The sequence below is a fragment of the Panthera leo genome, chromosome A1 (genome assembly GCF_018350215.1).
Source record: "Panthera leo isolate Ple1 chromosome A1, P.leo_Ple1_pat1.1, whole genome shotgun sequence".
Classification (NCBI taxonomy): Eukaryota; Metazoa; Chordata; class Mammalia; order Carnivora; family Felidae; genus Panthera; species Panthera leo.
Window position 1 is genome coordinate 124,964,137 of NC_056679.1, and position 13,169 is coordinate 124,977,305.

General features: G+C 38.6%; 1 protein-coding gene across 4 annotated transcripts in view; it reads left to right on the forward strand.

The window, feature by feature from the left end:
* The window catches only part of MAP3K1 (mitogen-activated protein kinase kinase kinase 1), a 77,455-nt gene that overhangs the window by 10,334 nt on the left and 53,952 nt on the right, over positions 1-13,169 (forward strand). The window contains exons 1-2 of one of the 4 annotated variants that reach the window (XM_042939234.1): positions 1,062-1,858; positions 5,884-5,919. The exons of 2 other annotated variants lie outside the window; for them this stretch is intronic. In XM_042939234.1, coding sequence (XP_042795168.1) covers positions 5,909-5,919 — 11 coding nt within the window. In that variant the 5' untranslated portion in view covers positions 1,062-1,858; positions 5,884-5,908. Of the gene's footprint in view, positions 1-1,061; positions 1,859-5,883; positions 5,920-13,169 lie in introns of those variants that run through there. One more of the 4 variants, XM_042939226.1, reaches the window with a different exon arrangement.

The following is a 13,169-nucleotide window of genomic DNA, read 5'->3' on the forward strand; positions in this document are numbered from 1 at the left end:
GAAGCAGTAAGCTCTGACTTTTTAACACTGATCAAGTTACTTAATGACTGCAAGGTTTTTGGTTTAATTACTTAGAAAAGTCTGTATGCTTTAAGGTGGTAAGTGTTTTGAAACAGACATTCACATTTCTTCCTTTTTTCTCCTTTGAGGTTAATTGGCTGCATCTCTTTATCTTCTGGATTTCTATTAATATTCTTAAATTCTGCTTGGGTAGTAAATAAGATAATTTTAATTGAAACTTAGATTTTATAAAAGATGTGACAGACTAATGTAGATATTAATATTCCTGAAAAAGTTTTAGGTTTTTTAATCTAAATTTATTTTGAATTATGAAAATATGTTTCAATCTTCTGATACAATGGCATCTCCATGCTGTTTTATGAGGTCCTAATAATGTTTTTGGGATTCAGGATTTATAGAATTAAACTTCATTATTAAAATGATTGGACAGCCCTTTTGAAAGCAATAGAACAATTATTTTTTTAATTTGTATCTTTATCATTTTACAAAAAGGACTGTACACTGGAGACTACAAAATTTTCTTTTTTCTTTTTTTTAGATTTCTTTTTAACATTCATTTTTGAGAGGGTGTGAACAGGGCAGGGGCAGAGAGAGAGGGAGACATAGAATCCCAAGCAGGCTCCAGGCTCTGAGCTGTCACCACAGAGCCTGACGTGAGGTTTGAACTCACAAGCTGTGAGATCATGACCCAAGCTGAAGTTAGACGCTTAACCGACTGAGCCACCCAGGCGCCCCATAAATTTGCCTTTTTCTTGACAGTATTTTGTTAGTTGTGTTGATAAACATGGAGCTATCTTTTTTGTTTTTTTTAATGTTTATTTATTTTTGAGAGAAACCAAGTGTAAGCGGGGAAGGGGCAGAGAAAGAGAGAGGGAGACACAGAATCTGAAGCAGGCTGCAGGGTCTAAGCTGTCAGCACAGAGCCCAATGTAGGACTCAAACCCACTAACCGAGAGATCATGACCTGAGCCAAAGTCAGTCACTTAACTGACTGAGCCACCCAGGTGTCCCTGAGCTATCTTTTTAATGACTGAATAATATTCTGTTATATGAATGTCTCATTAGCCAGTTTTCTATTTTTTTCTCAGTTTCCTGTTTTTAGACATTTATATTGTTTGTGTTTGGATTGTTATATTAACCTTTAGTGACTGCCATCGTATATGCATTTTTATGTATTAGAGAATTTATTTCTATAAAATAAATATTCAGAAGTGGAATTGCTGAGTCAAAGGACATGGATATTTAAAATTTGATTGTATAGCTGAATTGCATCATCAAACATTGTACCAGTTTATATTTATTTCTGTTTATTTCACAGTATGTGAGAGTGTCCGTGGCCCCACATTTTGGCTGTCATTGGACATCATCCATCTTTCATTTTTTGCCAGTCTGGATGAAAGATGGTTTCTTATTTTAATTTGCATTTTTTAGCTTTTTAACATCATTGTACAACTTGCCATATTTATTATGGACAAGCTGTCATAATAATTTATTGGACAAGTTGTCATATTTATTAACAGTTTCATGTTTCTTTGGTATATTTTCTTTCATACATGGGTAAGAACTGTTTATTTTTTCCTGTTGGTTTGTGATCACCCTTTGTATGTTAGAATAGCTCTGACATGTATTGCAATTGTTTTCCTCCACTTTGGTGTTATGAATTTCAGTTAAGAGTGTTTTTCCACAAAGAAAGTTTAATTGTCTTTTCAGATTTCAGTTTTTTCTTTTCATTATTTTTGCATTTAGGTCTTATAGCATGGCCTTCTAGAGATGCAGTGCTGTGTAGTACTGAAGAGTGCAGATGCATGAATTATAGTCAGAGTGTCACCACTGCCAGGTAGTGTAACTGGGCAGTTACTTACCTTCTTTGCATTTCACTTTTCTTAACTGTAAGATGAAGATACCATTTCATAGTTATAATGAGGACTGAGTATTTGTATAGCTCTTCAGACAGTGAGTGCTTGGTGCACAGTAAACACTGTATAAGTAATGGTTCTTACTATTCCTTATTGTAAAGTTATACAAATTCACCAGCATTTTCTAATATTTTTATGTATTTAAAAAAAAAAAAAACTTTAACTTCTGATCCATCTGAAGTTGTAAGGAATGGTACAGGGTCTAACTTCATTGTCTCCAAATGACTAACTAGGTGTCCCAGCACTGTTTATTGATTAAAAGTATTCCCTTTATCACATACTAAATTCTCAGATATTTGGAAGTTCCTAGATACATTTCTTTATTCCAGATCTTTTTCTTGCACTAAGGGCCTAAACTCCTAAATAGCCACATTTCAAGATTAAAAGAAAGACATTAACTAGAGAGAAAGGATATATCAGGAGATTATTAACTATATCTTTGCTGACTCATTCTTATTGATTTTGGTCCCTGAAATGTCTTGGCTTCATTGACAGAACCCTGCATCCTACTGCCTCTGGGATAGTTTCTCTAGAAGGTGCAGCTCTGGCAGGTGCTATAGCCCTGTGTCCACACTGAATCCCTGTCACCCTGCCCCCCAGCTTCTCTATCCTCTCCCTCAGTTCTCCTGCTTGTTTTGGGTGCCTGTTGGTAACTCCTGCCATCATCTCCCTCATTGCTGTGCTCTTATTCTTCTGGCTTTCTTATCCTCAGCATCCAAGCAGTCTCCAGTTGTACTGTTGCCAGTTCCCTGCTAGCCTTGGAATTCACCCTACGGCTGCTAATCCAGGGTCACACTATTGTCACCTCATCTCGATCTTGCAAAGCCTCCTTCCTAACCAGACTCCTGCTTTTAGACATGTCTTCCTGTCTTTTCCCTACACTGTAGTTAGAGTGAGGCTTCTACAGTGAGGGTATGACCCTGACACTTCTGTCCACGGAACTTTCCTTCATCCTCAGAATAAAGTCCAGACTCCTTAATCTAGCTCAGAAGCCCCTGGTGACCAGGTCTGCTCCCCTCTTAGCTCCCCCTTTCAGGACACTGTCTTTATTTTCAATGTGCTGTTTCCTCCATCTGGAATACTCCTCATCTCCACTGTGAGATGGTTTTCAATATGTTTTTATTCCCTTTGCAATAACGAATTACTGGTATTCTACTAAATATAAGTGTGGCTTTTTGCAGAAGTCAATACTGTATTGTGAATTCTGCTGAACTCTGATTTAAAGTTCCTCAGTATCTGAATTAGATTTGTCGCTTTTAAACCTCTTCAGTTTTTCCTCTGTGATTGTGTATGTAGTCACGTCTTAACTGAACAACGGTGTTTACGAAGAGTTGTTTGTAAAGTGTACGTTATTATACAGTGAGTCGGATTTTTCAGGTTATGTGAAAATTTCATAGGTGCAATGTTGGGAGAAAATTTTGGTGCCACACAATGTATTGCTGTCTTTGGGAATAATCCAAGACCATCTCCCGTAGGAGAACAAACATGCTGAAATGCTGCAATCACAGGGCTTGACTGTGTCCTGGGCACATCATCACAAGGTTTATATCAGCTGCCTGGCCTCCTCAGGCAAGGTCCCAGGAAGCCGATGGGCTGTAGGAAGACAGGCCTGTCAGAAGTGGGGTCATTTGAAATCTCTTTTTGTCTAGTCTTTGCATACTCTTTCCAGAAAAACCAAAGGCTAGAGTAGTAAACATGCCAGGGTGAATGTCCATTACCAGTGCTGTCATCCCCCCTTACACCGCCACCATCCATGCCTTCAAGAGCACTCTGAGTGACTTCTGTGAACCAGGCTCCAAGGTGCTAGGGACCCAGGAGGGATGATGTGTGTAAAGGAGTTTAACAAGGTAACAGTCTGCTGATGACAAGGGTTGTGCAGCTCTTAGTCATCTGGGAATGACACTGGTGTAGGGAGGGTTTTCAGGGAAATGGGAGGTCCGTGCCAAGTTCTGGAGAATGCAGAGTTGTGAAACAGGTGAAAGGGGCTTGCTTACAGGGAGACTTCATGAGGTGCAGGGGGAACAGACACAGGCCCTCTGCTGATAAGTGAACTGCAAGTATAGTTCAAATAGCTCTAAATGGGTGGAGAGTAGAGTGTACATGGGGCTAAGGAACCAACCTGTGGACAAGATTTCTGTCTGTGCCCAGAGAGCCGTGCAGAGCTCTCTGCTTCATTATTGCTCCCACTGGTCAATCCTTAGATCTCTGTGCTTAGGGCAAAATAAAAAGCTTTTGTAGTTTTACAGGTAACCACAGTGTGCTAGGAAGTGGAACAGGAGGCCCAAAGAAGGAGTTACATCAGAGCTGGTGCAAGGTAGTCTGCAGCCACAAGTCTTTCTGGAAGCTATGACTCTTGCATGGCCAGCAGCTCCCACAGTTGCAGAGGTCCACAGATTGGGAGGTGTTTACCTGCAAAACAAATTCCATCCACTTTGAACCTGAATGTGGTTTTGGAACTGCACTACACTGGGCTGTAGTGATTAGGGCCCTAAGAGTCAGACCTGCTAGCCACTTAATACTGTTGGACCCAGGGAAAGTCACTTAACTTCTCTGACCCTCATATTTCTCACCTCAAAAATGGTGTGAGTGGGGTGATGAGATGAAATAATAAAGCTTGATTCTTGACCCAGTAAAGTACTCAGTAGGGGAGCCTGGGTGACTTGTCAGTTAAGCCTCCGACTTCGGTTCAGGTCATGATCTCACAGCCTGTGAGCTCAAGGCCCACGTCAGGCTTAATTCTGACCGCTCAGAGCGTGGAGCCTGTTTCGGATTGTGTCTGTCTGTCTTGTCTCTCTTTCGGCCCCTTCCCCATTTGTGCTCCGTCTTTCTCAAAATAAATAAATAAAAGTAAACATTAAAAAAAATTTTTTTAAGTACTCATTAACTGTCAGTAATATCACTGCAAATAACTATGAAGCCCATTAAAACTTTGTACAAATGAAGATGAGGTTAAGACACTCAAGTTTACCTTACTAATTACCATTAATTTAGGAAAGGTAATGTATATAGATTATGTGTCATCTTGAGAGGAATTTATTTTTTATTATTTTGAAATTATTTACTAGAATAATGGAAAACACAACTTTCAGAATTATGTGATATGGGATAAAGCATATCACTGGTAGTACATAGATCAAGGTTCTCATCACTTTGTGAGGACATAGGGCTGGTTTTCTGGGTTTGGTTTTCTCATCTGTGAAAAGAAGAGGTGACTTACATAATCTCTTGGTTCCCTTAAAGATCTAACAACTTTACAAAAATTTAATTTGAAAATTACCGCTTGTGGCTGTATTTAGTTCTAATTACTGAAATGATTACTTTTGTGAACTTACATACTCTTGAAATTTTAAACCTGGTTATCAGCCCTAACAAGAAATACAAATGAAAATCAATGAAGGCCTAGAAAAGTGGAATCATGTTTATTAACTGACATTAAATGATGAGAAAATCCTTACTTTTTTTTTAAAGCCTGTAACTATACTGGGAGTATAGTATTTTGCAAAGTGGAGAAAAATTAGGACTGAGTAATTAGCATGTTTGTGTTTAACAGCTATGGTTAGAGAAGAGTTTTGAAAGTAACTTTGAATCTAATTTTTGGTAACTATACTGGTAAAAGCTGTTTTGCCTTTTGGTTTTTTTTTTTTGTTTAGCTTTAATTGTATAAGGAAAGGATATCCCCAGGGATATCTTCTAACGAACAAAGCCCTCTTTTGTCTTTTTCCTAAATTTGTAAAGTTTTTCCATAAATGCCCATATGTATACATTCTTTTTTACTTAAAACTTTAAAATGCATTGTTCAGTGACACTTAGTTGTATTGCTTCCTGATACTGAAAATTCAGATTTAACTGTATTGCGGGGGTTCTTTTCACATAATTTGGACAGAGTTGGCAATTCCTAGAAAGTATGAATTTCACTATGAATTTTTTTTTCTTTTTAATCTAATAGCTTGGTGCTCAAGTTCTAGAAGAATATGACTTTCAGGTAGGTTTGGAATAAGGCTTTTTAACTGACTTAATCACTGTGATTGTACCAACTTGAAGCATAGTCACAGAAAATCTCTTGCCCATTGCTATTCTTCATGTACAGAACTGAAGCTGCTTCTAATTCATTGCTGAGCACATCCAGTACTAATCACTGTTTGTCTTTGGATTCCTGGTACTGAAGAATACTTGACCTTTTCTGCTTCCATCACAACCCATACAGTTCCTGCGTTTTGAATGTTGGGATCAGCTATTCAGATATTTGGGAGCACTTACTACATGCTGCTAGCACCTGATTTATCCACAGACACAGCTGTGATGAGAAATAGAGCAAAGTTCTTTTGAGTCTCAATTGCAATTAGCACTATTCCTTTAGCTTTTTGTGACTGATAACTAGCAAAAGTTTTTGTTACCACTGAATAAGGCAGGTAGACTGTCAATTTGCACAATGCAAACTGAAATCATCCTGCAGTTTTATAAATGCATGGTAGAACATTTCCTCCAATGCAAGAGGATTCGCTAGGAGTTTTAAATAATGCCAGAGATATGTGAGAACAGAGCCTTCCGTTTTGGGGATTAGATCCATAAAGACACTTTGGGCATCCAAGAGAAAAGGTTTATGTTGCAAATTTCTTGATTTCTCTTCTCCCTCTTACTTCCCGGGCCAAGTTTTGGTGATAAAATCTAAAACCATCAGTGTCTGAAAGTCATCTTATCTCTAAATACAGCAACTTGCTAAGAATTAAATTGTGTAATATAATGCTTTATTCTTATTGAAGGTTCCCCAAAATACTGAATGTCACAGATTTTAATTACTAAAAGCAAATGAGTAGAAATTTCTTATATGAGTAGAGAATATGGTTGGCCATATACCGAGCCAAAATGAAGTTTTTGTTTCTGAGTTCTTTCTCTGTTTAATATTCCCTGCCTACAATACATACACATGTCATGTCCCCTGCCCCCCGACCCCCCAAAACACAGACAGGTCTTGACTTTTCACTTGTGCTGGACAGTGGCTCTAAGACTTGCTGTTAGTAAGCCACCTGCACTGAATTCTTTGCTTTAGCAAGTTTCCTATAATGCCATTGCAATCACATTTTTTCTCTATTTCTTAGTCCTTTATTAAAAATAAATATTACTTTATAAATTATTTATTAAGCATTGATAGGGTTTGCACTTGTGATCAATTTGCTGTACACTTTGGATAGTTATACCATCCTTCTCTTCATAGGCTGATTTCTGTCCTCATGCTTTGGGTTACTTTTGCCCCAGTATATTATTACATGGGAATACAGAGCACAGGAGCTACATTTTATATTGGCTGAAGCCGTATTGTTTTTAAATTTGTCACAGAAATTAGCCCAAAGACCTAGAAAAATAATATGCTATCAATTATTGATTTTTTAAATAGCTAATCTGGGACTGATTTTAACTGTACTGTGAGAAATTGCATTAAAAACATTGATAAAAGTACTTGCATTTCGTAAAAAGTTTCTGCTTAAGGGATATATTTTAAGTGTTCATTTTTCCCCCATATGCTTAGTTAGCCGTGTGCATCAAATCTTTCTAAATACAGTGTTTTTTTCCATAAACCGTTAAAATATCCTGGAAATATTATAATTTCAGAATTTCAGCCCTTTCTTCCACAGCTCTTTTACCTGTGAAAATGTGATAAAATCTTGTTTTCTTAAGATGATGTGTAAGAATTTGGGGTTTGGACACTGTGGGCACTGTGAAGACATGACAGCCATCACCACCTCCCCTCCAGGATTATGTCACCTGTGATTGTTGTGAGGAAATGGTGAAGTTAGCGCTCTTGGCTGCTGTGGCTTTCAGTTTCTGCCCTGCTGCCTAGTAGTTATTTTGGGGTCTCCCCTGTATAAGTCTGAGAAGCAAAATATCACTGGGTGTCACCCTGGATCCTGGACATCAGAGGGGTCTGCTGCTATGCTGCAGCTGAAGCCGGGGTGGACTCCCTGGCTTATATCAGTTCAGGTACCAGAGAACTGCTTCTGGATAAGACTTGCTCAGGATATTGACCTGTTCTCCCTTGCTGGAGCACAGAAGCAGCCATTGAGACTTTTAGAGGCGACTAGATCAGGAATGGGATGGAGAACAGAGGGGCTGCTGGTGGTGGCAGTGATGGCAGTGGCAGCAGCAACTGAAATCGATCTTTACGGCCAGTGAACTGCAAAACCTGATCAGCTTCTTACGGGATAGCTAGACTCTGACAGAGGCAGATGGACCACAAAACACCTAGGCCTAAATTTTTTTTAGCCCCTGATTTGTGACTTGATGTGTTTTTAATTATTCATTTTGTGATTCAAGTTTAATCAGACTAACTACAAGTGGGGCCTTTAGACTGCCCTTTCAAAAAATTGGTAGCATGTTCACTTCACTTATTAAATGATATTTTGAATCATTACCTGTTACTTTCTCTTAGAACTTTAAACATTCTTTAAAAACGTGAATATTTTAGTCTATTTCAAGATGTTTATTATTGCTTATGTAGGACTAATGAAAAAAATTAGGAACAAATGAATTCCACAAGAATTTTTCTTTGACCTCTGAAGAGTCAAGTAGCCCAACTTAAAGGTGAGAAAATGTGGATAATACTTTGAAAATGAAAACTATTCTGATAGAAAATTGAAGTTTTCCTTTCCTGTTTCATTTAAAATGAAAAGCCTAATCAAATTGCATTTCAAATTCAAGAGTTCTTTATGGACACATCTGATTCCTTCTTTCCCCTTTCAGCTATTGTATAGGGAATTTTCTGTGTCTTTAGTTGAAAAACATCGAACCTGCTCTCCAGGAGCTGATTGTGGTAGACGGCGTGTTAGCATCAGCTCACACCAACAGGCCTGTACCCAGTACTGTCTTCCCACCTGTGCAGACCATTGAGTAAAGTACTTGAACCACTTTGAGTTTGTCCTCATCTATGAATGGGAAATAATGTCTTTCATACTTCAAGAATTTGAGAAAATTGAACGAAATGATGGCTATGAAAGTGCTTTCAAAGGGTAACAATGCAGCACTAGGATTTATGGTCCCAGCACTTCAGAATTCCAAAGTGCAAGCACCTGCCTCTCTCAGTATCACAGTGGCATTAGAGATCTGGAGCAGTGGAGTCCTGGGCTGAGGCGGCTGGGGCTGGCCAGTGCTGAGTTCCCATCAGCTCATCCTAGTTCAGCAGCGTACTCCTGCTGTGCTGCTCTTATTGGAAAGAGCAGTAATAGCTCACTTCCTCCGTGCCTGGTCCACTGGGTGCATCCTATAGCTTCTCTCATTTAAGACTTACACCATCCTTGTGAAGTTTTATTCCCATTTTACAACTGAGAAAGCAGACACTCTGAGAGTTGAGGTAACTTGGCAGCTAGTTGACCTTGAAGCCTGGATGTGAACCCTGGTAGTCTGACTCCAAGACTGTGTGCTCTTAACCTTTTTGATAATCTTGTATGTGTGTATATATATATATATATATATATATATGTGTGTGTGTACACACACACACACAATATATATATAAATATATGTTTTATATACGTTATACATATATTTTAAATCAGGAGATAGGTTTGAGTTACATCAGCACATTTTTTTAAAGTTTATTTATTTTTAGAGAGAGAGCATGAGTGGAGGACAGGCAGAGCCAAAGCGGGTCTCAATGTCATAAACCATGAGATCGTGATCTGAAGTGAAAGCAAGATTTGGACACTTAACCAACTGAGCCACCCAGGCACCCCAGCACATACATTTTATTATCTTTTATTTATTCCTTTTCTTGCCTTTTATTGGAGTAAAAATCATATCTGATTATGACTTTTTAAATTATGGTTAAGTCTTCCAGAATACACAGGAAGCATCACTGAACCATGTTAACATTTTTCATTGTGACGTGAAGTTGGTATAAAATAAAGCCAATTGTAAACACAAATAAATTTAGACTTCATTGTGTTTACTGTGCCAGAGAAGAGAGTAGGCTCTAGGGTGCAAATATGGTCGGATTCTTTTTTTTTTTTAATTTTTTTATATTTACATCCAAATTAGTATATAGTGCAACAATGATTTCAGGAGATTACTTAGTGCCCCTTACCCATTTAGCCCATTCCCCCTCCCACAATCCCTCCAGTAGCCCTCAGTTTGTTCTCCATATTTATGAGTCTCTTCTGTTTTGTCCCCCTCCCTGTTTTTATATTATTTTTGTTTCCCTTCTCTTATGTTCATCTGTTTTGTCTCTTAAAGTCCTCATAGGAGTGAAGTCATAGGATTTTTTTCTTTCTCTGACTAATTTCACTTAGCATAATACCCTCCAATTCCATCCATGTAGTTGCACACGGCAAGATTTCATTCTTTTGGATTGCCGAGAAATACTCCAGTGTGTGTGTGTGTGTGTGTGTGTGTGTGTGTGTGTGTGTGTGTATGTATGTGTATGTGTGTGTGTGTGTGTGTATATATATATATATATATATATATATATATACACACACCCCACATCTTCTTTACATATATATATATATATTTATATATTTATATATATACACCCCACATCTTCTTTATCCATTCATCCATCAGTGGACATTTGGGCTCTTTCCATACTTTGGCTATTGTTGATAGTGCTCCTATAAACATGGGGGTGCATGTGTCCCTTCAAAACAGCACACCTGTATCCCTTGGATAAATACCTAGTAGTGCAATTGCTGGGTCTTAGGGTAGTTCTATTTTCAGTTTTTTGAGGAACCTCCATACTGTTTTCCAGAGTGGCTGCACCAGTTTGCATTCCCAAAATATGGATTAATGCACAGACCTTTGCCAACAGAATGGGAGATATGCTTGGAGTGCACTTGCATTAGAAGTAGTCATTGTTAACACCGTGGAGCCTTCACCCTTCACAGAGTGCACGCACAGACTTGGTCTCCCCTGCACCCTGTGACACTGCCATTATTCCCATTATATAGTTGGTGGAGATACCTCACAAGAGTTAGGCAGCCTCTCCAGGCAAATGAAGTAGTAAGAGAGTAGTAATCCTCTGTTCTGTATTTACACCCACTCCCTCCTGTGCCGCCTCTCCTCAGCTTGCACCTGAGTGTCCTAGTGCATGCTCCAAGGTAGCTGCCTTGGGTATTTCAGGCATTTTGAAATTTATTTCTTTACATCTAAATGTAGTTATTAGAACTCTTTGTGTAAGTGGGTCTTAAAAAAATATTTTTCATGTCCTGTGGTTTTAAATAAAGATTCAATTCAGACTTCAGCATTTTTTTTGGTTGGTGTAATTGTTGGTTATGCCTGTTTACTAATTTGAGTAAAGATATTAATATCTAAGGCTAACATCCAATATAGAAGTATGCCTAAGTGAATTCTAGTCCATTCTCTTATTGATGTTTGTTCTCTACTAGTAATGTAAGTTAACAAATGCCTGCCTCCCAAATGTGGAATCTCTTTTTGTGTTCAGCAGACATCTTCTTTGATAATTAGAAGAGCTTAGTGGCTTTGAGAAAATTCAGTAATCTCCCTGACCCTATGCCTCCCTAACAAACAAAGGCGATTATCTTTAACTATAGAAAGTCCACTCAGGTAAAAATGAAATCTCCTTCAGGGCAAGATAAAATCTTTGCCCTTAACTGTCTTTTATTCCCTTATTTTGTTTTCTTAAAAATCATAGTAATGTATTTGCTGTCCTGTAAAACTTACATACGTGCTCCTTGTAGAAACTTAAACTGTCACCTCAACTCAGGCCATGTTTACTGGCATACTGTGTGCATACTACTGTGCTAGGAACTCATTTGGGGAGGTAAAAAGATGATTGACTTCTTGTGTCCTCTGACTGGTTATAGCACTACTGGTAGCTAGGTTCAGGAGAAACTCTTGGAGAAAATAGGGGTAGTTGTCCATTCTGCCTGGATTTGACAGTATTCATGTATATACTGGATATGAGGACAACTTCATAAATGCTGCCTACTGATTATCTTTTTAGGGTACAGATGATGTAGGCATTGAAGAAAAAAGATGAAGAAAGAAATACCGTTGTGCTGTAAGAAAGTCCTCTTAATAAAAAATGTAAGCTGACACACACACACTCTCCCAGGAAAACAATCAAGAATGATGCAGTGCCAAACTCCTGAAAATTATTTTATTATGTGTATTTTACTTATATACATCTTTTAAGAAAATAACTTGTGGAAAGTAAGATATGCTTAATCTTACATATCTTATTACAGTGATAATAATTCCTCCTTTGGGATTGAAGTTTCATGGCTTCTTATGAATGTTTGTAAGGATACCTTTGCTCACTTGAACCCTGGGTTGCTCAGAATCTTTCACAATTGCTGAAGATTGAAGAATGAATGGAGAGTTGCTGTGGGCAATTTTAATTCCTTGATAGATCAGCCCTGGTTCATTTCCGGACCTCTGAAAGAGTAGTGGGGAAATCCTAGCTCAGATTCCTCCTTCTGAGGAGTGCCAGGATTTCACGGAAGAGAGCAGAGGAGAACCTGCAAAGGAGATGTTACAGGACAGATGACACCCAAAAGGCAGGGGAGAGGACATTGTCCATGGAGAAAATGGTCAGCAGTGGCAGTGCCATTGGGCAAGGAATGTGAAGGTGGTAGTGACTGTCTTCTGACCAGCAGTTTTAGTGGGGTGGTGGGCATCGGAGCACCTGTGCTTTGTTAAGGAGTAACAGGGCGGTGAGGAAGCCCAGGCTCCTCTTGAGAAGCTGGCAGAAGATGGCAGGGGAGAGAGGAGAAAGCCTAAGGGTTAGCAAAGGCAAAGAAGCATTTAGGATTGATGTGATTGGTCTTTATTTTAAGGCTAGGAGAGGGGAGAATGCTTATAGACTGAAAAGATGGAGCAAAGAGAGGAGGTTTTGTTGTTCAAGTAGTGAGCGTGCTTTTCTGAAACAGACGTTTCTTGAGGAGGAGGCTGGGAGGGCACTTGACTGAATGGTGAATAGGAAGCCAGTCTGTGATTAAAAGTTTGCCATGGTTATGAAATATGTAGATAGGCATTTTTTTCTGTGTTTAAATTATTGTAGTTCATGGTGTAACAAAACATTTGCTCACTCAACAAATTTATTAAGAACTGGCTATGTGCCAGGCACTAGGAATACAGCAGTGAGGGAACAGACAAAAATCCCTGCTCTTACAGACATTAGGTTCTAACAAAACACGGTTGTGATTGTACTTGGAACCCATTTCATGGTTTCTACATGCACAGTTTGTTCATGTCTTACAGACTTCCCTGAGTGTGACAGGG